At 39.6% G+C, this 27080-nt stretch overlaps 2 protein-coding genes across 11 annotated transcripts; one reads left to right on the plus strand and one right to left on the minus strand.

Annotated features, from left to right (window-relative positions):
• The first annotated feature begins 15825 nt into the window (after positions 1-15825).
• LOC133886613 (uncharacterized) lies at positions 15826-22946 on the plus strand. The gene is made up of 7 exons (XM_062326326.1): positions 15826-16189; positions 16290-16359; positions 16443-16548; positions 17385-17451; positions 19485-19560; positions 21997-22286; positions 22633-22946. The coding sequence occupies exons 1-7, from the start codon at positions 15962-15964 to the stop codon at positions 22723-22725; spliced, it is 930 nt and encodes a 309-aa protein (XP_062182310.1). The 5' UTR covers positions 15826-15961; the 3' UTR covers positions 22726-22946.
• A 711-nt stretch (positions 22947-23657) lies between these two features.
• On the minus strand, positions 23658-26648 carry LOC133886614 (dolichol-phosphate mannose synthase subunit 2). Of its 10 annotated transcripts, none has more exons than XM_062326331.1 (4): positions 26503-26648; positions 26314-26418; positions 24114-24212; positions 23658-24021 (listed from the first exon to the last, which is right to left on the minus strand). In XM_062326331.1, the coding sequence occupies exons 3-4, from the start codon at positions 24201-24203 to the stop codon at positions 23863-23865; spliced, it is 249 nt and encodes an 82-aa protein (XP_062182315.1). In that variant the 5' UTR covers positions 24204-24212; positions 26314-26418; positions 26503-26648; the 3' UTR covers positions 23658-23862. The 10 variants fall into 10 exon arrangements, with proteins under 10 accessions (XP_062182315.1, XP_062182316.1, XP_062182314.1 ...); XM_062326332.1 differs by having other exon boundaries at positions 24114-24205; positions 26288-26418; XM_062326330.1 differs by having other exon boundaries at positions 26288-26418.
• Positions 26649-27080: the final 432 nt, after the last annotated feature.

Raw genomic sequence — 27080 nt, forward strand, 5'->3', positions numbered from 1 at the left:
ACTCCGGCCAAGTTGCCGACAAGTCACCAAGACTCCAAGGCGCCGATGTACCTCTTGGTACAAGCTAGGATCACTCCTTGATCACCTCTCAAAGCCGCAGCACCTAGCTACGACTCTCTCTAGGCCTATAAGCATTTATCACTCTCTAATGTTGTGCTTAATTGCCTTGGATATTCACTTTAAGCCTTTTTGTGTCTTGGATGTCTTCTCAAGTGTCTAAGGGCTCTCTTGGACTCCAGCACACTCAGGCTTCGTCAAATGATCAAGTGGAGGGGTATTTATAGCCTCAACCTCACAGACTAGTTGTTGCTCTAACAATCACATTTTGTTGTACTCACCGGATGATCTGGCATGTACAACATTACAAGCGCTGGAATATTTTGGTGAATGTCGGAGTATTTTTGTGAACACAAGAGTATTTTAATTGTGAACGCCAAAAGTAAAACAACATGGATCATAATTCAAGAAACTCACATAATATGATCTAAACTCCCATTATATGTGTGCATACATGTGATGAGAACAAAGCATATGCACAATTAGATAAAATGTAGAGATGAGAAGTTTACTCCATATTATGCATGGAGGTAGCTTAAATATATGAATAAATTGATAATTATATCAATTGAATCCAATAAGCATCGTATACCTCCGGGGACTTGTAGATTACTCCATAAGATTACAAAAGATATCACTTGTAACACATGTTAGTCTCAAAATCACAACCCATAGGATATGCTCCCCCTAAATGAGTGCATACAAGTTTCGAATACTTGTGAGAGACATGCACTTGTCATTTATGACAATAGGGAATTTATCCTATAGATTAGACTCATGGCACACAAAGAAATATTACTTGTAGAAAAATGCCATGAAAAAGTCTACCATTAATAAACCATGTAGGTTGCTCATTGATTAGAGAGAAACTCGAGCCATTTATCATATGAAAAACTTACATTAGGTATTGTAATAAATTGAAATATACATATGCAATCCTAGACAAGGCAAATGATCTACATCAAATGAAAGGATTTTGCATCTAGCTCTATTACCTCTTTCACCTTAAGATGAGGATTTGGGTATGTGATGATCATAATCTTCATCAATACGCCCATCTTGTACACTTGGCTTCTTTGCTTGAATCTTCACTTTATTTTGTAAGCTAAGCCTCTAAATCCGTATATCCGTCTTGGGCTTCAAATCTTCTTTGGAACCCAAACCGATTGGAGCCCTTTCATGTTGGTGATGACTTACTTGGGCACCCAAATGAGTTGGTTCCACATCCTATCCTTTCTCCCAACTATGTCATATTGGTGATGACTTACTTGGGCACCCATATTCGTGCTTCCCCGGCCTCCTCCACCACAAGCCGTCGCAATCTCCTCCACCTTGGTAGCTAGGATTACTATGTACGCTACTATATGCAGGAACTCATGACAGATGGACCTATCTCCATGGAGATTTATCATTCTAGCAATTATGATTAAATTATCATATCTTCATGCGTATTAATTGTTTCATTTCTGTAGCTAGGCCGACGAGTTTAATTATCCATGAACTTGTTACTTTTCCTAATTTTCAACTTGTTACCTTTATTAATTATGAACTTGTCTTTTTTTGTTACTTGCCCACCTGCGACTTTTATTGGCAAATAATTTTTTTTTGTTGCTTTGTTGCTTTTGTCCATTTTTAGGGATAAATGGTGATTGTGTTATTGGCCTATAATGATGCAGCAAAGGTGGGCTAGGATGAAGCGGCTATTCTTGCAACAATATTACCATTGTTAATCTTCTTTCTGTAATCATTCGATGATATATTTATTGCTTTTGCCACTTATGATCCACATATATATGATAGCTATGAAGTTGTGTTCCCTAATCTCAGTCCCTAGGGGAATTTAAGTTGAATTTATAGTTCAAAGTGATAGATGCTTGTCTCTTTTTAGGAATTTATGTTGAATTTATAGTTTTCAGGAATTTAAGATGAAACCATATGTGATGATTACCTATATTAAATCATATGTGGTATGTGATGATGAACTACATATGAACCATGTGTGCTATTTTTTTTTGTGGGTGTGGAATTGTCACAGCTGGTTTGAGCCATGAACAGGCAGAGATATCACCACCTCTACAACCATTTTGAGCCATGAACCGGCATTGACAGTGGTGATATCACTATCGGTTCTTGGCTCAAACCGGCAGGGATAGTGGAAAAATCACTACCGATTCGTGGCTCAAATCGGTAGTGTTATTAGGCTATCACTGCTGGTTCATGGCTCAAACTGGCAGTGGGAGCCTATTATCACCGCCGGTTCAGGAACCAGAAGTGATAATCCTAGACTATCACCGTCAATTGCACAATTATAGTTCAAAAATCGGCAGTGATGGTGGTTCTGAAATGGCGGTAATGGTGGTTTTTGTAGTAGTGCTCCCAGCTGGAAGGTAGATGCAACAACAATCTTATGCGATTGAAAATAATGTCGAAGCTTATGTAATCATAAGGATAGCATAGAGAAGTTTTTGTACTTGAGGATAATGTACCTTGGGTCCATGCAAAACTTCAATCACATAATATACCAGACTCTGAGCGAGCTCCCGCTTCTTGATCGTCTCCCGTTCAACCATGAGAACTGCATTGACAGCTTATGGTGTGGCTACAATGCAAAGTAACAACTCTTCTCCTGTATCAAGCGAGGTTAGTATAAGAGGAGAAGAAAAATATCTCTTTGAGGTCTTGGAATGATGACTCTGCTTACTCGGTCCACTGGAAAACTATGATTCCTTATAAGCTTATAGAAAAGCTTTCATTTTTCACCTAACCAGTAAACAAAACGACTCAACACAGCCATGCATCCTATTAGCCGTTGAACTTGTTTTGTTGCTCTTGGAGATCGCATATCATTGATAGCTTTTATATTCTCTGGGTTGCCTCGATACCTTGACTGGACACTAAGAAACCGAGAAACTTTCCTGTGGGAACTCTGAATATACACATCTTAGGATTCAACATCATCAAATGTTTTTTGAGGTTGTCGAACATTTCTCGCAAATCAGCAAGTAGGTCCTCTTTGATCTTGGTATTAACAACTACATCATGTATGCCTTGGGATTCCTTCTTATTTGACTATCAAAATTAATTTGAACACACCGTTGGTAAGTAGCACCAGCACTCTTTAAACCAAAATGTATATTTACATAGTAATAAACTCCAAAAGGCATGATGATGGAGTGCTAATTTGATGATAACCCAAGTACACATTTAGGAAACTAAGCAATTCACACCAGGCGGTTGAGTCAACTAGTTGGTCAATCCTCAGGAGTGGAAAAGGATATTTGGGAGGGGTTGTTTAGGTCGGGAAGTAAACTCACATTCTCCAGTTGCTGTTGGCCATCTTCACCATCATAGGATTAGCCAACCATCTGCGGTGAATGACTTCATGTATAAAGTCTACCTTTAGGAGCATGTTGATTTCCACCTACATTGCTTCTCGTATAAGTCTGTCGAATAGGTTTCGATCTAGGTTGAGGGCATGCTAGATGGTTGCCATGCGAAGGCATCTGTATTTGTTTAGAGAATGGTGACAAGCTCAAGTTTCTATTTAGGATCCAACATAGAGCCTATTCGGACAAAGTTGGATGGATTTGCCAGGTCTAATGGAATAGTCTTGAAATCATCATTAGGTTTAGGATTTATCTTAAGCTAGGAGTGTTTCGATTGTGTGTGCATAGAATTAACATCACGCAAAGGCAACCGCTCAACCAACTCGAGGCTTTTCCTGTTGTGCTTCAGAGCCATACGCCTATCCCTGCGTACTGTGATGACTCTTTTTGGCCCTAGCAACTTCACGTATTTGTACGCATAATACGCACTAGCCATGAACTTTGCAAAATCTGCCATCCAAGAATAGCATTGTATGCTATCTCAAAATTTGCCACATTAAACAATTTTTTTCTATTCATAATTTCTTGGGTGTCCCAAAAGTGACATGGAGCGAGACTTTGCTGATAGGCGTAGTCGAAGAGCCTAGGATTTTGCCGTGGAAGGCATGCTTTAGAGGTTCAATCATTGTTCTAGGTACGTACATAGCATCCAAAGTACCAAGGAACAAGATATTCAAAGGACTTCCACCATCGACAAGAACTCATTTTACCTTGCCATTATTAATGGTGGGCTCAACCACGATTAGATAGTGATTTGGGTGATGAATCAAGTTGGGACAATAATTCTTGTTGAATGTAATAGGAATTTCTAAGCACTTGAGGACCTTTGGCACCAAAGAAGTTATAGCATAGACCTCCCGTTCAATGCGCTTGTACTATCGCTTCGACACGTAGGTGCTAGATACCCAAAACAAATGGCTGATGGAATGCTCACTGCTCTAGAATGGCATATCATCATTGTAACACCCCAAGGACCTCTACAAGCTCAAAAATGCTACTAAATTACCTTATCAGAATTTTGAACAAGAATTTTTTGTTAGCACCTCCCTAGAATTGGAGGCAACACGGAAGCAACAAAAGAGAGATAGATATATCATGAAATTGTACACTAACATCATATCAAACATCCTAGCATGGTAAAGAAATGACTCCAACATCAAGAACCACCATGATGAAACATTCATACATTATGAACGACTAAAGTCCACTAATCAACATTACAGCATAACCAAACAAAGGTAGGGGTGAAGGTGCAAGTGACATGCTGCTACCCATTCTGATGCTCTTTAACTCAAGGCAAACCTGGAGAGAGGGATAAAATAGTGAGATTAGAATTTTCAGCAAGCAAACTGCTATAACAAGCTATTTAAACTACAAGTTAATTAAGCATCATCATCTTAAATGTATCTTGGTTTCATTACCGTTATGAACATCATATTAACCTCAAGTTAAAGGCAACAACACCTACTCAAGAACATGTTAAAGAGCCTCATAAATTATGACTAGATACGAGTAATTTAATAGAATGCAGTCTGCAACTATCCAAAAGTACTCCTACGATGAAAACACGAGTATCAACATCATCTCAAATATAATGCATAAGACACAATTATATTAAACATTATCTGAGAACATCATGGATCATAAGATATCCTAAACCAAAGTAAAATATCCATGAAACAACAGAGACTAGATCCACAAGGTTAAATAATGCATAACCACATACCATCATCAAGTAGTAATATTACACAAATAACAAGCATGCGATACCTCACCCACAATCCCAATGCATAAGTATCGTTGTACTGTAAAGATGCATATGAATGTTGTGCAATGCAATTCCACATATGAGCGATCAAAAAAATCTGCAGTAAGTGACGCTGCTCGAGTAACCCATAGAAGTTACCTCAACTTCAATAGAACTTCAATTGTAATATGCTATCACATCGCTAAGATGCATTCAATCTACAATTTCAATGCAAAAGTATTGCTGCATTGTAAAGATGCATATGAATGCACATATCAAGCTCTTGCTCACCTTTACCCCTTCTCGGGTAACATAAGGGTGTGCATTTACTATGACAATGTACGATGCGCATCATACCTAGCAACATATGATGCAAAGTGTACTGTTACGGTCACAGTAAGGTGCGGTGACACCAATTCTAAATGAATGCATTAAAACAACAGGTGCATATAGTCAAGAAGTACCTCCCAGGACATGATTAGCATATGAGAGAATGAAGTAGCACCTTATCTCATTATTCATCACCTCAGTGTAATCAAAGAGAAAACATAACAAAGATTCTACAAGTGACCATTGATATAAGCCATACATACGCCATCACAATGCGTTAAGCATAAATCCATGTTAATTTATATTAAACTCCGATATGCAAGACATCATAAAGGCATAGATCTCAAATGTAAATACTATGCATGTGGCATGCTGCATATGACAACCACAAATATCACATAACATGAAATCCATCAATTTCCTATATGTGAAAAATAAGCAAACTATATCTTCTATGCAAAGGCGTAACTACAATAACAAATTAAATAGATTAACAATTAAACTACAATAACATCGATAAACATATTAATCATGCTAGAGTAGAAGGAACTCATTATATTTTGATTATCATGATCATCATGTATGCTCCAAATGAAAGGTGGAGATAGTAATAATAACAAGTTATAACTGTAGTTACCACCGCTATTTTTACTTGCTTTTACCAACGATGAAGGCAGCACTAGTTGTGTCTTAGAGTGGCATCACCTGAACCAGCACATTTTTTAGGACCACAACAGCGACAACTCCTAAGCAAAAGGCACGGACACCTAATGTCGAATATCTAACTATAGGATATATATGCATAAGGAATACACCGTATACAGACTGGGTACACTGTACACATGTTTAACAACTCTAGATATTGCAGACCCGAATCTACGGGGCCCGATACACCCGGAGATCTTAGAAACATATACTAGGAAGGTCTCGATCGGGTTATCTGACTCGAGTATGACTTGTATCCAGGTTAGATTCATCTGCTTTACCTTGGCTGACAAGATGAATGACTTTCTATCGACTATGGCCAGGACGAAAGTGCCTGGAGCCCCATAAAAGGCGGGGTCCTTGACCCCCGGAGGAGGAGGACGATCGGACTCTATGCAACTCAACTTAAGCGACATCAAGACCCTAGCAACGGGAGATACTCTGCGACTTCAACCCTGGATTAGTCTATATCCAACCTTCTGCATTGTAATAGGTCTAGCCACATTGCTTACACTCGAGATGATCAATATACATCAACATCCACACAGGATGTAGAGTGTTACTCCAATTGAGGGTCCGAACCTGTAAACATCATGTGTCTTGTGTCGTATTCGATCATTGATCTCGAAGGTACCCTTGTTGTACTTACGGATATATTGTCTGACACTAATCTTCCACACATACGCCCAAAGATCCCATGATCATGGCATTATCAAAAAGCCATCATTCAGCCAACAATAACAAGACTGCTTCAAAATTTCATATCTTTAAATCTACCATATGGAACATAGCAAATTATGACATTTCACAATGAGTGCTACAACTTTCGCTAAGAAATTTTAATTCTATCCACAACTATGCATAAAATATGATGCAAAACTGAAGACTAAATGTGTCTTGATACTTTGAACAACAACATTCAACAGACCACCACAGTCAAACCAAAGCTCCAAAAATCATGAAAAAATAACATTGAATAGATTTTGGCATGAGTTACAACTTTTGTTATTATGAGAAATTCATAAAAATCATAAAGCCTCTGAATCATCCCATGAACAAAAACTGAATGCTAAAACTACCTCTGCAACACAGCAGATTTCCAACATCTATTACACACAATCTACTTGGCCAGAAATTCTAAAAACAACAAAGAAGCTAGGTCTTCGAGTCATGTACAACTTTATAATTGATGGGTTCTGCAATAAAAATCATTTTGGTTGTTGAAACCACAAACACAACCATGCTGCCCAATCTAACTATGCGCTAAAGACAAATTACACGCAAAATAACAATTTCCCCGAGCTAATTCATGCCCTAAAGATGTGCCAAGTGCTTAAGATCAACCTACAACAGAGGGGAAATGTGGGCAAAGGGTTGTACCAGGTCTCATGCAGAGGAACTTGCCAAGAAAACTTGAAGACACAGGCAATACGCGACTTGATCTGCGATTCCTGTCGTCTCCTCTTCTTTTCCCCAACTCACTGTGCAATCTCCCTTCCTCCCATTGATGAATCCTCACCGGGGGACCTTAGGGAAGGCAATAGCAGAGAGGGGCGCTAGCCTCTTTCCTCTCCTCCTCTCTTCTCCCGTCCCTCTCTCTTCCTCTTCTCATTCGTTCTTCCTTTTCTCCTTTTCTCTTCTTGTTTAGTACTATAGCACGTGGCTAATGTAGCACGCCCAGCAACAAGGGGGAGGTGGCCATGGGAGGGAGGGGGAGACAACCAACCCTAGCGGTAAAAGGGGTCAGTTTGGGCCTTAGGCCCAAAGTGAGGTGGTGCCCTGGGCACAGGTTAGGCCCATTAGGGGAAAAGGGGTTAGCTAGCCTCCAAAGCCAACCCAAAATTTTTTTCTTCCTATTTTAAATATTTTACCAAAGTACTTTCACTTCCCACGATTCACCAGAAAAACCAAAAAATGAAACAATAACCCGTAAAATGACTTTTTGACTTCTAGGGCATTACAATCATACTGATCATCTTATTCACATTGTTGAGGTTTAGAGTTAAAAGGATTACTCGAGGATTTCATTCTCATGTTTTTTTGACCTATTTAAAAATGACAAGGCAAGTAGCCAAGTCATGTATATCTGATTTGTGAATTGGACAACACCTTTCTATTCATGCTCTCCTCTAATGAGGGTTTCTTACCCTTGGAGGGAAATTGACAGGACCTAAAGTCCTTGTTGTGCGTTATGGATTGGCACCTCAACCTTCTTTTTTCTCTTGGCCTTATCGGCCTTCTTCTTAAGCTTGTGTTTGTCAGCCGACTTGGTGGTCTCACCTCCTAGGCTAGGTTGAGGCAACTTATCCCCATTATCGAGAGAACAGCTCCACTCGACCGCTTTTGCAGCTGCATCATAGTAGCCAACTATCTCAAATAACTCTTTGACACTTTGAGGTGGATGCATGGCCATATATTCAGTTAGCCTTATGTTCTGCACACCTTGTCAAAAAGCTCAAATCACTAAAGAGTCAGTAATTTCAGGAATTGTATTCCTTGTGTTTACGGAATCTCATGATGAATTGATGTAGAGTCTCATCGTTCTCTTGGAGAAGGCAATGCAATTTGTCTTCCTTCTAGGGACACTCATAAGTTCCTTAGAAGTTAGCCAAGAAAAGGTCACACATGTGTTACCATGAGTATATTGATTCTATAGGCAAATTGGTCAACCATGATTGAGCAAACCCTTGAAGTGCCGTAGCAAGGTAATTTGCCATAACTTTTTCATTCCCTATAGTTGCTTGGATAGCTAGTGTGTAATTCTAAAGGAATTCTAACGGATTAGAACTTCCATCATACTTCTCCAGCGTGTCGGGTCAGAATTTATCTGACCAGCGTACTGCTTGAAGATCGGGTGTAAAAGCCAGACACCGGGTGACCACAATGGTGCTTCTTTGGTAGTTGGAGACATATCCCCAACCCTCAAGAACCATATTGGCATGATTATCAAAACTTTTCTTGGCCCCTTTGGGAAATATATTTCAATATTCCACTCTATTGCGACATTCATCAATGTCGTTGTGTAGATCTTGCACGAAGTGATCTCTGGGAGGTGTTGCATGACATGCTCACCAGTCCCAGGAGTGCATCCTTTCATGGTCTGGTCTAGCCACTCTCCACCGACCTAGGAAAACTTGGTCAGAACTTTTTCGGTGTGAGCTACCCGCCCGAGTGGTAGATCTTGCCTATCTAGAGGCTTCTTCCTATTGTTGTGCATCAGTGATAACCTTGCAATGTCTTTCAACCAACGCATCTCTTCCAGAGTATTCGACATCCATTGAGGTGGATTAGTGAGTAGGTTTTTTTCACCTTGCAAATGCTGGGTAGTAACTTATCGGCCCAATGAGCTAAAAAATCATCAGGCTATGCGACATCTGGCAATTCCCGCGATGTTCGTGCTCATCTCGAACATATGCTAGTGTGGGATGTCTTGATGGACTTGACTCTCCTTGTCATGCCCCATCATCACTATTACTTGCATTAGGGTTTTCATGGCCAGAACTAACTATCACCGAGTCCTCTAGCTAATGAGCAAATAGCGCATTGACACCATATTCTTGTATGTCTTCTTCATCTATGGATGGCTTGAACTCCGAGAAGCGAGGTCCATGCTTCAAAATCTCCTACTCTATATTAGCGACTACTCGGTGGTGAAGGCCATTGAAAATTGAGGCTACAGTCATAGTCAGGTTTTCCAATCCACTAGCCATATGATCACATGAATAATAACCTTGACCTTCGAGCTCTAGGGCCTGATGGCTGAAATTCACCACCGAAATCAAGGAACCTCCATTAACTCATCGGGCTTCACATAGATGATGATTCTCAAGTCAATATAGAACCCGCCATTAGAGTAGCCCATTGTCAAATACTTGATGCGCTTAGTTGATGTACACATGTCTTGATGTATCTTCATAGATGACACCAAATTTTGACAATTAGTAAAGTCGATTATGCAAATATTTATTTACAGTAGAGATACATGTTCATCAATTGTGCACACTACCACAGAAAGGGTCATCCATGCCCCCTTTCATTGCCGATTCAGTAATAACCGACAGTGATAAAGTATCATTGCCGGTTCTTAAGCTCTAGACACGCATAAAAAGCCAAGCCGGCAAGAACTGGTAGTGATAATATTGTTATCACTGCTGGTTCTTTAAAAAACAAGCATTAAAAGACGCACCTTTAATAATTAGCAGTGATAATTTTTATGTCAACTGGTTTGTATTCCAAATCGGCAATGATAATATTTATCACTGTCAGTTTTTAAAAAGACGTGCATAAAAATACATGAAATTTAATAATTGATGAAGATGAACCAACAATGATAATTCTTCTATAAATAGAACTCATCTCCCATAGACTTCCCCATCTCATTTTGCTCTCCTGAAGCTGCTCCCGATGGACAAATGCGGTCACAGTGGAGCAGTGGTCACCGTCTCCTCCACGGCTGCCTCTGTTCCTTGTGCCCGGCTTCAATGCGTCCTCGTCGTCCGCCCAACCATAGCCACCTCGCCATACGATGAGCTTCGAGCCATAGCCATATCATTTCGCTCTCCGTGCCGAGCTTCAACTCATCCTCCACGCCAAACTCCGAGCCACCTCGCTATCTCTGGAGCAACCCGCGCGGCCGCATGCCTTCCCCGTCTTCTCAACTCCTCTCCTCCACGTATCCTCATCTCCTCTCCCACGGTCACCTCATCTCCGCTCTCCATCTCATCATCTCCTTTCCCGTCTCCACTGCGAATGTAGATTTAGATAGATGTCTCCATTGGCACGCAAATCTTGTGTGAAGATGATTGTGACAATAGTAGATCTAAATGAATGGTAAAAAACACAAATGTGTTGAAGATGGATTGTGGCATTGTCATTCATTTAGGCTTACTATTGTCACTGAGAATGTATATTTAGATATTGTCATGCCTTCAAGCTAGATATATGGTTATGTTCTTATGGTTAGGCTAGGATAGCCCAAGAGTTAGGATATGTAGGTGCTCACATATTTAAGTTGTTAGTTCAGTTTCCTTTCGCATAATTCAATTTAACCTTGTGACATATTTCTTGTTAATTCATCCAAATGCATTATCCTTGGAGTCGAGGATATATATACTCATATGTGTAAGTCTTGCGAGTATATTCGTACTCACCGTGCTTTTTTGATTGTTTTGCAGGTGAAGTTAGATGTCGGCTACTTGTACCCCACCGAGAGCGGTGTGGTGATGAGTAGTCACTATACTACTACTAACCCCGGTCGGTTGCCTTATAGGCAAATAGCGCCACCAGTCTTAATTTTCTTTTAGATGTTAATTCCGCTACGATTTATGTATAGTTATGCTATATGATACTTGTCTTTTGTTTAATTTATCAACGTGTAATCATTTGAACTTTTGTTTAATCGTGATATTGTGATGTCCATGTTGGTAGAGATATATGTTGGATAATAGCTATCCTGTGAATTATCCAAATGCACATATCGGGACTGCCAGGATTGGATTCGGGTTAATCATTGGTGGTTACGATTGTTGTGATGAGATGTGGGTTAGCATGTGGCGTGTTGAGAGACTGGCATGTGCTAGCTCCCATCTTATTAAATGATCACCTTAATGATTAATTCGAATACAATTTGGACAGGTCCTCACAATAGCGATATATGTATGTGGTGTATGTGGAAAACTCTCCCTCAACTCACTCTTCTTACCAAGCGGTGCCTTTACCTTTTCGAAAGGAATTAAGGTCAAAATTCAACAAAGTTGATGATTGAGCGAATTGAACAAGGATTCCAATGGCATGGCACATGTATTTTTGTGGGGCTTGGAAGGCTAAACGTTTCCCTACTCAATTTGAAATCTAGCTATTGTCGAGTTAAGTAATAATCTAAGCTAGAAATCAATGCCTAGTTGCTGATCACAAGATATTGTGGAAGTGTATAGCAACGCACACGCAAAGATAATGGAACTTGATGCAACCAAGAAGTTGAACTAACAGAACATAAGTAAAGCAAAAGTAGTTCAATGTTGCACAAGTTATGTAGAGACACTAGCAAATGTTCAGAATTGGATTGAGCTACAAATTGCACACACGATAATATGATTGATATATGAGCAACAACAAATAACTCCACGTGATAATCACAACCCTTCTCTTTTGTTCGTTTTTTGTTTGATTTTTTTGTAACTTTTTTTTTTTTACTTTTGTAGCTATGATAAGCACACCAAATAGCACAACTTTGATAAAACCTCTGCTCAGATTTTTGGAATAGATGGATCAAGTGCTAATGTCAGACGTGATAATCACAAACCGACCAATTGCTAGTCTCAGATTGGTTCAAAATATTCGTGAAGGACAGAATTGTGGATGTTCTAAACTCATAAGAATAACATGCTAAAAACTATGGCTAATATTTTTTGGCCTTTTGTGTATAGGACATAAAACAAATTTAAAGTAGCTAGGGTAAAGATCCTAGTGAGTGAACGAGGCTCTGGTACCAAAATGATGCGCGAGGGGGGGGGGGGGTCGATCTTCTCAACATAGGATTGAAGATACACCGTGAGACCTGACGAACCATAGGTGAACACTTGTGCAAATGCAAGGACTTGCGCCTCTTTGAAATTTGTCCAACCACATGCTATGGAGAACAATCCACGAGACCACAAGTAGACGATATCAAAACCTCAATTCCCAATGGAAAAGCAAGCATGCTCTTAGTAAGAAACGGTCGATTCCTCTCTATTGCAGCTCTGCAAATAGGAAGAACAAGCTTTTTGGCTGTTTTAGATGCATTAAGCAATCTAAGTATACAATAAGTGTTGCCTGACCTCTATAGGTCATGGACTCAATATATATAATACCTAGGACTGCAGAAACCGAATTGGACTCGCTATGACATAAAAAAGAAGAAGAAAACCTAAGATATAACCGACGTATTATTTTGATGACCCTGACCGGCTCAATATGGATTCTGCAATGCACCTGGATCCGTTGGAAAGATTATCAAATAAGCTTTCCAATGAGCACTTGCATAGCCCAAACCGACTTTGTATGTGAAACTTATGGTACTTTCAATTGATGTTTGTTTGACTGCAACAAACCGAGTTCGGGTCGGCTTCAATCTTTCCTATCTTACTTCTCCTTGATTTATTCCGTGTAGAACTTGAAAGGCAAGTCTTGCACATCCTTGGAAGCCATGAGCTCCACCTGTATGGAATTTTGGCGCGCGTATTTTGAACAACCTATGCAACATTCATTAAAATGTGCATAACTTTCCGTATAAGGGTCCAAATCTTGCACCATTTGTTCCTTTGTAAAGTAGACTTGATCTCCTTGTTCTTTTGACCTGGAAGTAGCCTTCCTCTCCTCCCTCAGGATCTCATCTTCAAGTACTAGTGCCATTAATCACGACTTCAAATCAGCAAGCTGCACGCCTTGTTTCTTGACTTCTAATAATGCTATTCCTTTGAATCTGAGTACAAGCAAAATACACCCATTAGGTAGTATACTATTATTATTAACGTCATGATTTAATGCATTTAGGAATATATTCACCTGTTTTCAAGTTCACGTGCACGTGCTCATGTTAGTGGTCCTTCGTATGCATTGGGAACATTTTCAGCTTGTGTAAAAACAAAATCTCGCACACCAGGAGTAGCATCGGTAGTAGAAAAATGAGAGGAGCTTGGCATCACAGGTCAGGCTTATTTTGGCTTTGGGCCGTTCGTATGCCCAAGTTCCTTTTTACTTAGTTTTCCTCAGAATATTTCTATTTTTAAAATTCAAACAAACTGATTAACAACCCATGAAACCTTTTTTAGAGATTAATGAAATGCTAGATAGTAGTAATACAATATGATTTATTCAGATTGTTTCAACTTGGCAAAAATAACCAGAACCTCTACTAGAGCAAGGGAGCCATTAAGAGCACCTGATAAATGTTCAGGTTAAGGTTTCCAACTTTATTATCGTATGCACTAGTTCCTAAGGATTACCTTAACTGAGCATCGTTCTGATCGAATTTTTTTAGGCATTGAATTAGCCACGGAGTATCAAAATCCTTCTGATTTCCATCACTCCGACAACTTCGCTGTTGCAGGCAAGTTTCAATCCTTGTTCATGTTGATCTATTAATTTCAAAGTGATGCTTTGAACCTATTATTCAGATATCACCTGTATGATTCAGAGTAATATAGAGAACTAGATAGAGCACCATGTTAATCTAGACTAAGGACTATGGACCATGAGATCATGAACTTGAGTACTAGTGAGCTTGTGCTTGCCTTGTTTGTTGTGGAATACCTCACTAGGACTTTGTTCGCTTGGCTAAGTTAATAACCCCCTGTATTGAACACCTGGCGCCTTACAAAGCACATTAACTACAAACTCGATTGAGTGGGCTTATCAAAGTATCGTTTATTGGCGTATCTCTAGTAAGCTAACACCCATAGTGGGATTCTTGTAGGCATTATAAAATAAATGATCTTGTTGCTATATACTAAGTGGGCCAGTAGATAAGGACTCTTCTAGTCTTGATGATTGGGTGGGTCAAGTGATCTTATCTACCCAGGTCTTGGTTTCAGTCCGTATAATCCTTGAGACATCAAACAATAGTGTAGAGAAAGATAGTGTTGGATGTGATCATGTTAGGCACATCATGGGATTTGAGATGTGAGCATAGAGATCATTTTGTCATTATGTGGGAAAAGTAATGCATCTCTTATCAGAGTTCGGAATGTGTTGTCACTTCTTATTGACGGAAGGTTTTACATTCCTGGAGATTAAGACACAATCATCGTATGATACGATCGGACCAACATATAATACATTGAGATATATAATATAGTAGCAACTAGTTTTCTAACCATTGGAAGCTATAGTCACTGTATGATACGGTGACATCACTAGATAATACTATGATATGAATTGTCATTATGGCTCTAAATAAACAATAATGACAAGTTTTTGTTTGAGGCTATAGATATACCCACATAACACTGCTTCATTATGGCTCTATTGGCTGGTTGGTGAGTTGAGTTATTTCTTTGGAGAGTAAAGATGAAGAATAAGCACTAGAGTGATATTTCAATTTTTTCATTGCAAGATTATAGACATCATTAGCATTATAAGAGTAGCTAATGTGCAATATTTTTGTGTTATCTTCCGGGTGCATTTTGTTACTAGCATTCTTTCGACTTGTTAAGTGTTTGATTGCTATTTGTTATTGCAATTTTTTTTACAAAGAAACGATCATCACAATTAAAAGCAGGATTTTACTGCAACGATCATCACAATTAAAAGCAGGATTTTACTGCATGGGTCCCATCGGAGCATGTCGCTACACATGTGTTTTGATTTGTTGTGGACATTGCTGCGTTCGGAACACTTCTTCTCGAAAGCATAGCCATTTGTTGCACACGTATATTATCCCGAAGCGTTGCAAATGGTGTTTGTCAAAATCAGGCTCCGAGGTGTTTTGATGAATGTGTTGTGAAGTCCCGCTAAAATGTTGAGGCCGCACAGCAGGTTTTCAGTTGCGCAGAACTAGATGGGAAATCGGACAGTGGCTATTTCTTGTTTTATAATCCGACGGCTATCTTTTTTTCCTTTTTGCACCCAGAGAGTAGAGACTATTTTGGCCCGGAACCAAAAAAAGGAAGCAGCATAAACCCTAGCGAGCCACGGCGCGCTTCAGCACCGACCCCAAACTCCCCGTCCTCACACAGCGGCCACTGCCAACGTCGAGATGGCGGCGGAGACAGAGCCGGCAGAGGTGGCGGCGACCGGCGGGCTCGCCGGCGAGATGGAGGTGGAGGCGTACCGCCGCCTCTTCCCGCTCGCCTTCCTGGAGCGCCACCTCCGCGAATCCGTCCGCCCTGACGCCCGCCGCCCCGCCGAGGCCCGCCCCACCACTGTCGTCCTCGGCGCCGTCTCCTCCGCGCACGGCTCCGCGCTCGTCCGCCTTGGAGACACCGTGCGACGCCGCGACCCCTCCTCTCCCGTCCCCCATTTTTATTTTGGCCCTTTCGCGCCATCTGTTTGATGAAATGCCTCCGCGCCTCTGCCTGCCGCAGGCCATGCTCGCGTCGATCAAGCTCGAGGTGATGTCGCCCCCGGCCGAGTCCCCTGACGAAGGATCCGTCGGTTCGTGCGCTTCGGTGCCCTGAGTAGCTGCTGCTGCGGCATTTGGTTTTTATCCTGTGTCTGATATTTCTGTGTTTGTGCAGCTGTTGAGTTCCACATGCCTCCTATCTGTTCCCCGCTCGTCAGGCCAGGCCGTCCTGCTGAGGCTGCGCCAGTCATCTCCAAGGCCCTGGAGGGCGTCCTCATGAGGTTTTTGTTTTTGTCATTTTATTGCCCCATTTGCTGCGGGTCTTCACCTTTTTGACTGGATTAATTGATGGGTGAGGATAGTTGTGTTCTAGAGGATTGAATCCTCTCTAATATAGATTGGAAACATTAAAAATATATGAGTAATTTTGTCCTGAAATGCCCTTTCATAATGTCATAATTTTGTTGGATTTTATAAATATATTCGAATCGAAAATAGTGGCCAAAGTTACTTTTGAAGACTGTCGTTGTCCAAAACGTCAAGTATTTGTGGCTGGATGGAGTATTTGGTAGCTGGGCATTAGAGTGGATAGGATTGTTTTGGCCTAGTTAGTCATGCGAAACCAGGGAAGTTTGATATATCTTATCTACCTTAATGGTTTACTCACCATGGATAATTCCTGTCAATTGAGATAACTGATTGGGGGGGGGGGGGGGCAAGGGGTATTTATTTACATTTCCTTTCACCGCTTAGTTTTCTCTTGGTTATTTGATTGTTTTGGAATTTGAATCTAAAGTAACACTCACTCCACTCTTTTGTATCATTAGATTAATTGTGTATAATATAAAAATAATAATCAAAGTTACATCTCAGAGACATCGAGAAAAGTCAAAATGTCAAACAAAAAGGAACAGATGGAGCAGATAGCAATGAAGTGCATCATACACTGGGGTGCATGTTAATCTTGTGCTTCTCATTCTGATTGTAGGCTATAGTTTGTTGGATTTGGTCCCATCATCACATTTTGCTACTGTGGCCATATTACTTTCTGTATCACTTCATCAACCTCATATCTATATAGTGACACCTAGTTATTTTGTTTCATCCTCTTATGCAGTTCTGGGATGTTAAATTTGAAGGAGCTCTGTTTGATCAGTGGGAAGGCTTCTTGGCTAGCATATTTGGTAATATATCTCTGATTTTCTCATTGATAGGTTCCCAATGTGGACCAAAAGGAACAGTACCCTTGCGATGGAATCTCCATTGGTCACTATAAAAACTCCAGTTATAGGTAACATATGTTAAATAATGTGAGAAAGGGGCTTATCCAAGCTCATTCAGAATCAAAACTAGTGCACCTCAAGGAGATTAGGTAGATTTGAAATGACATGATTGTGGTTGAGAATCCCAGCCTTACAATCAGGCCAGATCATAGTTACCATAGGGCTTAGAATATCCTTTTCTTATGAAGTTTATTACTCATCCTATCCTGTAAATACTAGAATTCTTATATGCTTTATTATCTGTGATGTTTTGCAAATTTAATGTAACACATGTGAAACAAATGCTTGGGATATGTTTTCTTAAGCTAGTCATCTTGTTTAGTCAGCTTAATTGTGTTCAGCCTGTGATTACCTGTTTTCGAAGAAGTGAGCCCACCTTTCGCATGTCTGTCCTCCATTCTCAGAAGTCAGAACCCTCATTACCTTTCTGAACCTTCTTCGTATATCATCTTAATAACTTAATTTGACTTTTTCTTACTCAAGCGCCAGTGTTGTAACTAGCACCAAAAGTTGATAACTATTCAAGTATTTTTCAGCAGCACCTTTGAAACTTATGGCACATAAGTTGCCAAACCCATTTGCAACAGGAATAGACAAACTTTTGTGTAATTTATGACTACCAGGCAATGTTTGGCCTAGAATAAGTAGTCCTACTGATGAGGGACATCACATATGGCCAAGAGTCAAATTTCAAAATTGGATTTTGCTAGCAGTAGTTAGAAGATAGATATGATTCTACTACTATAAAATTCTAAACTAGACACTTCAAGAATTAGAGGCAAAGTTGGCTTTTACTAGTACTATGAGGCCAAGAAGTATGTTGATAGCTAGTTGTCTATTAGCAATATATGAGTTGTAGTTGAGTTGTTATCTAGTTGTTTAATGGTTGTCATCTTAGTTGTATGTGAGCTATGTGAGACTTTGGAGCCTATAAATAGAGGTAAACACTCTAGTTTGTAACTTGGTTCAGTTACCCAATATCCTTATTAATAGAACATGTTGTTCTACCTTAGATATTGGATTGGATTAGATCTTGTATCTTAAGGGCTTTGGATTAATCTCTAGCTATCCATGGATTCAGATTGTGACCTTTTGGTCTATCGTCATCTCTAGAACGATATCTAGCTCAGCACATTGAAGTTGTTCTTCAACATTGGTGCTGTTTCTACCTATCAGCACCTTGGAGTTGTTCCTCCAATAAATTGTGCTGTATTATCTATTTGTATCAGCGACATGGAGTTGTTCCTCCACAACCTTGTGATGCATCACTTACCCACGATAGTACCAAATAAGACATTTGCACCCAGATTGCTACAGCACATGCGCATGTCTGATGTGGGGCAGTACACAATGGCATAAAAATCAAGCAAAGTTGGGTCCATGATACATGAAAATATTGGTTGGAAAATGCCACTGTAAAAGTTAAATAGGAGAAATGCCAATCCAAAACAAGGTTCTTTGGTCCTTTTCCATTCCTTGAGTTCTTTAAAATTCTCTGAGCACTCATGCTTCTCCCTTCTTGCTTGCAGCCGACCGCATGCCACTTCTCCAGTCAACTCCACATATAATCATGACACCTTTACTCCAATGCTTTATACCTCAATATTTTCTTAGATTAAAGACCATCACCACGGGTGAATTTTGTGAATGTTCAAGTGCTCTTAATGATTAGATGTGGGGCTTGCCAGAGAAAGGAGCTGTAGTTGTCGAGTGGAAGAAGGGCAAACATGTCCAAGAGTGGCAAGAGTGTCCAATTAGTGCTCTTGATTGGAGTGGCCTTTTCATTTTCTAGATTGAAATTTTTCCAAATTGCAACGTTCTGAAGTGGCGTAGGTCCAATTTTACCTAAAAAATAAGTTGAGATATTGTTGATCCTAAATAAATTTTCATTAGAGCTTGTGTTTTGATCTTTTCTTGATATTACACTTTTGCAGGATATCTATTGTTTGAATTCTGATGGATCTCTTTTCGATGCTGCATGGATTTCAGCTGTGGCTGCCTTTACACATTGTATGTTCATTTATTTTTGCTGTCTATTGACATGATGCCCTCCACTATTTCATTATGGTACAATTTGGAAACATCAATACCCTATAGTTCTCTGCTAACTGTTACTTCATCATCTGAGCACCGATTGCATATTACTGATTCATTCTCTTCTATGCGTTAGGATTAGACATTGTTAATTGATAATCATTTGAATGCTGTACTGGTCGTTTTCGAATTATAAACTTTGTAACACCTTTTTGAAGTTCTGTATGACGTGACACGAAATACAATAGTGTTTGTTTGTGGTGTGTTGGTGTGACTGTGTGCTTGCTAAAGTTCTTATTGTAGTGTGACCTTTAGTAAGACCCGCAATCATGATTGATTAGGGCAGGGACTGATGTAGTATATGGGGGGTGAATGGTTCTAGAACTGGTCGGCCTATAGAATAGAAGATCAACAAGAATTAGAGAAGCATTTAGTGGGAAGCAGGGAGATAGATAAGTAGTTATTCCGTACTTTCTTAATCTCCAAAGTGCATAATCCTCCTTCTATAGCAGCCCTTCGAAATTGGAATAAACCTCATAGATAAGCTATAAGTACTCTATCAATATTTGACTACAAACCAACCAACTAAACAGATCGTAAAATTTGAATCTGAATTAAACGACTAACTTGATAACCAAGTGTGGACTAGCTTCTTGCTGTTGCTTCCACCGGCCTTAGCTGTTGTGGCTGTTACTTCACTTGTGCTGCTACTAATGCACATGTCCACAATACTTGACCTGTAAAGAACCTAAATAGATTTGGCTCCCCCACAGGAATGAAGGAATTCGAATAGTATAGATGATCTAATTAGGCATACCTTTTGGTTTAGTTTGTGTGGGCTAGGAATACCGTAGCTAGAGTCCTGTAGTTTCCTTTGAACTTTGAACGAATCTAAGATTGACGACGAACAAAAGGGAGGAATTAGATTTAATGCGGAGGAACTGTGACTCAATGTCTAACACAAAGTGTTATTTTTATTTTATTTCTGAAATAAGTATATTTTTTGTCTGTTGAATTGGGGTTCAGTGTATTTTTTGTATGGAACTTCCTGATGAAACCAATTAACCTCTCAAGCTGATTTTCTCAGCCTATGATAGTTTCAAAAGCTCAAGTGGTTAAAAAAGAACTAGCCCAAAAATTCAAGGACTAAAAGGACGCATATCCTTTTATGGTCCTAAATATTTCAATATGTCAGTTTTTAATTGAGAAATGAGGTATAGTGTAGTAAGAGAATTGCTTCCTACTGTGGTACTATGTATCCATCAAGTTTATGCCTAGATTCTTCAAAACTAGAATACAAGATAATTTTTGGAGAATACAAGTTACTCTTTTACAGAAAACTAGCTAAGTGCCTGTGCGTTGCAACGAAAACACAAACATTAGACGCGGTAACATCAATCACAAACTTAAGGAATGAAGATGTGGATGCGCTATAGGAGTTCCACCGAACGAATACGTTGGGAGCGATACTGTAGTTTGATTTCAAATGGGTTAAAAAAATTAGGAGGAGATTATCTACTAATTTCTCTCCTAATTTCTTCATTTATTTTCATTAGTAGAACATGTCCCATATCCATAGCCGGTAAGAGACGGGGAGACAGAGAAATAAGGTGGATGACAAAAGTGGGTAAATTATTTGAATTTTAGGGGGTTTTATTAGATGGGAGGGGAGTAGGGGGAAGAGGTAACGTGGGAATCAACTCATGTTTTATATAGTAAGAGAAAACAACTCGTGTTTTATATAGTAGATATATGTGCTCTTTGGTGTCCTAACAAGGCAGTTCCTGTTTGACAACATTGATGAATTTTAAATACAACAATTTCTTGCTTGCTTTTTGATGTTTTCCTGTAGTCAAATGAACATTTGGGTAACTTAGCTGCTATATGATGATAATGTCCTTTTTGCGCTACTGGAACTGCTCAATGCATATTCCACTTTTACGGCAAAATTACAAGTGCAAACATCCCTGCTGTCATTGGAAATGTGAAAAATGGTCATAGATTCCATTATATTTTGCTTGGGGGCATGGAGGAGTTTCAAGTTAACATTGTTACCAATGTTCTGGTGTTCATGCACACCTATTGAACTGTTTCCAAGAGTATGGCCATTAGGAGCATTCTGTGTTAATTTCTCATTAGATAGTACATTAAAAATATATTTAGTTATGTTTTGTTGATCAAAATATTCACTTGGGCAACTTTCATTTTGTTCGATTTGACATGAAATGTTTAGGGAGGCAGGCCAAGTTATCAACTGTGCTATGCTTGTTTGTTCACCTTTTTTATTCTGCAAATAAGTTTGCTTCACTCATCTCCATTTTATGGCTCCTGTTTTAGTGTCTTCATGGTAAGATCTGTTGCTACCATTGTTATTCTTCACTAATCACTACTAATAATATGCTATTTTTTCAGTGGAAATTCCTTTAGTATCTGTCGGTGACGATGGTAGAGTATTTACTGTTGGAGGCAATGAAGGAAAAACCAAATTTGAATTGGTAAATAGAGAGAAGAGGAAGCTTGCACTTGGCGACATTCCATTTTCCCTTACTTGTGCACTTCACAAAGATAGTATTCTAGCGGACCCAACTTCTGAAGAAGAATCGGTAATAGAGACCTCTGTGACTGTTGTTGTAGATTCTTCAGACCGCCTAGTGTTAATACAAAAACTTGGAGGCAGTGTGACATCCATGGCAACTATTAAGGTTAGCTAATCTGAGCTTATCAACATATTTCATTTATACTTTTCCGTCTATGGTAAATGTGGTACTTTTGAGTGTTGCAGCAGATGTGTCATCAACAGAGAACAGACTTTCTTTTATTTTATTTGATAAACAAGATATTATCCCTGTGTAATAACTGAGAGGTCAGAGGATTGCTAAGATAATACAATTTAAAGTCTTGTAATCTTAACATTTGATTGGGTTGTGAGCGTTGGCTCCTTATTCTGTTATCACATTCACCACCTGCATATTAGTATGTACATTCCACTAAATATGATGTATATTTAGGCTAATTACTGCTACTTGTATTTCGTATCATATCCTGCAGGAGTGCATTAGCTTGGCGAAAGAAAGGAGACGAAAGTTAAGAGATATTCTGACAGACTCTGTCGAAGCCATGGAAGTTGATCAAACTGAATGAGTCTGTGAAATAGTTAATCTGACCAGATGATTTCTTGGTGGTTCTTTCTCCCTGTCTCGGCTGTATTGGTAGTGACAGAAATTTTGTTTTACCTTCAGATGCTATCTGTTTAGTTAGACAAGAAGAGGTTTGTGGCGATATGTACCCTGCACATGATTCTTCACTTAAGATACTACCAAAGTAGCTTGATACTTTTATTTGATTATCTGTTCGCAATGCTCCATTTTTCGTAAGTGCCATCTCAGCTGTGAACGTCAGTTTTGATGTATTTCACTTTGACTAATTACTATGCTCTGCTACTGGTGATACATTCACCTAAATGGCTACTTGGGAGACGTCTAGTTGTGAATACATTGCTTTTGCTCAACTGCAGTATTGAACTCCTAGGGTGTGGTGTTATAGAGCCAAATATTGTTTGATGGGCTCCGAGTGACCTGTGACCAAATCATTCGAGTTGTCTGAGAGCTACCCGGAAAACATATGTTGCAGGATAACAGCCAAGTACAATGATTTCCATGTGAAGTCTCATATTATCCTTCGCCGCTTCATTCAAAGCCAGTCATTAAAAGTAAAGAGTTTTATCATCGCACACTGCAGTATGCAAATTTGTTGGCCGTGGAGGCATTTTATTATGGTACACCTGTTAAGAATCCTGATAAGCGTCAACGTTCTGGATGCAACATTACAGTATGCCGTGGATGTTTGCCGTTCGTCTACCTACAATCTCGTCTGCATCCTGCAAACAGTCGAATATGAGTATATGAACAATATGCACTCATCATGTGTAGTTCGGGTGCGAAACGCGCTTGACCATTGGACCATGATGACGCTTGGCCTTTGGATGAGTGAGGTTGGGGGAAAATACAGAGCCTCATTTGCCTCGACCCCCTCCCTCATATCTTAAGCTGCAACTGCAGGTAATCCGGTCCAGGTGGAGTTAAGAATGCACATTTGGGAGTTGTCATCAACCATGAGTCAAGACCATATAATTCTAAGGCCGTTACAAGTGAACCCCACCCAATAAGATGCAACTGTATGCAAAACCAAACTCCTAACAATTATGCTGACCCCAAACTCACGATCTCATCATAGTAGACGAAGAATATAACAGTGGCAATGACAATATTACAAACCCAATCAAGTGGTCTTCTTCTTTTTCTTTGACTTGAGCATCACAAGGCCCACAAAGACGCTCAAGAACGAAAGGAGAAGCACGCCGGCAAACACTGGTATCAAAATCGCATACTCTTGAGGCAGGAAGTACTTGTGGACAAAGTGGTTACTGTCAACAAATGGCTAGGTGGGAACAAGAGAACAAAATAACTATTCAGAAACAAATCATAAAAGTTCTTTTGAATTGAAATTGAAAAGGCGTAGAAGTTACTAACCAGGATAATGACCCAGAAAGTGTAGTAGCTAAAGATGGATAAGCTTGTCAAAGTCAACAGAAAACCAACTGCCTTATCGCCCAATTCCATTTCTGAAAATTATTGAAATTAACAAACTGGTTAGGGGCATAAATTGGCTAATGAATGATCATGATAATCCAAAGCAAATTTCAGTTACGTTATGATGGGTTCATTACTTTGAGTTGCGCAAAAGTAGAACTGCATCAAAACAACATAGTATGGGAAAAGTAAACTAGACTGCTAGAACTCCAAATTTTCTCAAGGGAGACGAGCAGCCACTCCACTGCTAGGCCTGTTTTAGCAATACACCCAAATGAATGCAAAAGAAATAAACACGAAAAAATGCTGTTGAAACAAAACAGTACTAGCTTAGTAACACTCATACTATGATGTGCTGTCACAAAGTGCTATATCCCAAATTTAGGCATTGCACATCCAGATATGCTGGAGTTGCTACTGCGCTGTGCAAAGTGATATTAGGCATTAAATCTGATATTACAATAGCGCTTCCGAATTGCTACACCTGAAAGCATCAAACAACCTACAAGTATCGCATTTCACTATGACGTTGCAGAAAACATGATTCACCTATTATTCGCTCAAAAATGAAACTCACATTTTATATCTTGTGTTTATTCTGTTGTAGTTGTATGTTTGTACCGAACATGATATGATAATGTAGTTTCCTGTAAGCAACATAGATTCTCAAATAACATAGTGGAACAACATCCTACAAAAGTTGAATGCCTAGGATTAGGGAATATCAATAGTTTTATAAAAAGAAAATCAAACTTTGCTTGGTCCAAGGCACAGTAAGCTGATATGCATCTGTATTGGTTACTATACCCACTCAGGAAGACGGTCCACATCTTTCCATAAAAAGCCTTAAGCTTACTGTCTTTGTGGCCGCTCATTTTAACTATACCATCATTCACACGTGAAGCCTTAAGCAACATGTGGTGGTTGCTTCATCACAGATAACTGGCTACTCAAAATGGAAGCCCTAACTTGTTTTTTGTTACAAAGAATGGGCAGGAATGCTTGTGCTACTACAATGAACAAGTTATTTGGGTCCAGCGGCTTAGGACCCTAGGAATGAAACTGTACGTTGGCCATATGCAACACATATCAGCTGAAATGCAGGATGTTCTGCTTCCCTGGTTGAAAGCAGCACATTTAAATATTTTCTGTTTACATTACTTGCACTGATGCACATGTTACGAGCTTAAAGTTCACATCAAGTTGTATTTGTATATATAGCTTATTCACCAACAATATGACAACAACATTCTCTGTTTTTTTTCCCTTTTCATATGAGCAACCAAATGAGCATTACTTTACAAACAAAATAGAACATCGTTGAAAGGAAATCCAAATAATGAAGTTTTGATCTTGTGCCCTATTCAATAATAGTAGTGATCATCGGATAAAACACAAATGACAAAATTGACAGCTTAGCTGTTGAAAAATGCAAATGTACTATCACATTGAATATTCATTTGTGTTAGTTTATGTGATCATTTGATCAATGTTATTAAAAAAATCTTGCTACACAGCCATGCTTCTATCGTCCATCATAAGGTCAGAACACAATGAACCAAGTTACATTTTGGTCATTGCTTCAGATCCAAAAGGCAGAGTTAGTAAATGTTTTCCATAAATTTAAGCGCCCCATAGAGTAGCAATGCACCTAATTTTAAATCTCAAAACAATTCAGCCATGGATTTACTAACTCGTTTGTACCAAAAAGAGTGCTGCTGCGGAACTATTCAATTCGGTACAAGTTGGTTATTGATCATAGTAGGTAGCCGCTAAAGTCGAAATAAGAACAAGAAAACTCCCACTCTATTTTGTGCAGTGGCATATATAAGAAATTTATCTAGCACGTGAACATGCAATTTCAATGTCCAGTACAACAGATTCACCATGTGGTTGTTCAACAGAATAAAGTTTGGGAGCAGGCGCACCACGATCCACATTAGCAAACGAAGCAACGTGGTATAGAAAAATATGTTTATATAGAAGAATCGCACAATTTGATTTCATACCATCTACATTCACAAATCATTCGGTTTATACTCAGCCTAATTTAAAAAAATCCCTAAACTCTATGAATAAAAAAAGGTATTTTGGAATCAAAAGCAACTCCATACTTGGAGAGGGAGCTCGTAATCCACATCTAACCTGCGTGCTGGGCGCTGGCTTGTGACTTGTGAAGCGAGAACACCCTCTTGCCAGGGTCGCGCTACTCAGCAGGTGAGACCACGGCGGCGGTAGCGCAGATCTGCAAGAAGGGGCTGGTGGGAGATCGCGGAGGATCCCAACTTGAGAGAGAGGTGTAGGATGGATGGACGCGTCGGGGATGAACCTGGTGTTGCCGTCGACCGGAGAGGAGGAGCGGATGGCGTCGGACGCGTTGGGCCGATGGATGCGCAGGCCGGCACCGGTGAGACAGACAGACAGGGCTTATTTGCGGCTCACAGCAGGATCCGGCGCTGTCGATTCAGAAATTTACCGTTCCGTTTTTATCTCTAACGACCAAGGCATTGGATCTGGTCAGTGGAATATGGGGGGCGGGGGGGGGGGGGGGGGGGACGCGAAAATTAAGTATTTCTTCTATTTTGCAATATTTATCTATAGTCTCGAAAATATCTGTCTTAAATTATTTGTTTATTGCGGTAACAAAGGATGTTTTATGATTTATTTTTCTGCTATGCCCCTTAAGTGTATGCATGTATTTACTCTAATGCTGATGAGTTACTTACTCTCATCTTTGTATTGATTAGGGGTAGTATAGTCATCTCACTGTATTTTTTTCACTCGATTTCAGTATTTTTTAGTTTGTACGTAATGGTGAGTGTGAACAAACATTACGAAACAGAGAGAGTACCTGTCAATGTACACTCTTTAAATATCATTATTTTATGGTCTTTAATTTTTTATCAC

Source organism: Phragmites australis, chromosome 12 (assembly GCF_958298935.1).
Source record: "Phragmites australis chromosome 12, lpPhrAust1.1, whole genome shotgun sequence".
NCBI classification, from domain to species: Eukaryota; Viridiplantae; Streptophyta; class Magnoliopsida; order Poales; family Poaceae; genus Phragmites; species Phragmites australis.

Coding starts and splice junctions, on each gene's coding strand:
- LOC133886614 (XM_062326331.1), bottom strand. CDS start 24,203: ATGGAATTGGGCGATAAGGCAGTTGGTTTTCTGTTGACTTTGACAAGC. Junction 24,022..24,113: donor CTTTCTGGGTCATTATCCTG/GTTAGTAACTTC, acceptor GTTCCCACCTAG/CCATTTGTTGACAGTAACCA.
- LOC133886613 (XM_062326326.1), top strand. CDS start 15,962: ATGGCGGCGGAGACAGAGCCGGCAGAGGTGGCGGCGACCGGCGGGCTC. Junction 17,452..19,484: donor CTTCTTGGCTAGCATATTTG/GTAATATATCTC, acceptor ACACTTTTGCAG/GATATCTATTGTTTGAATTC. Junction 22,287..22,632: donor CATCCATGGCAACTATTAAG/GTTAGCTAATCT, acceptor CATATCCTGCAG/GAGTGCATTAGCTTGGCGAA.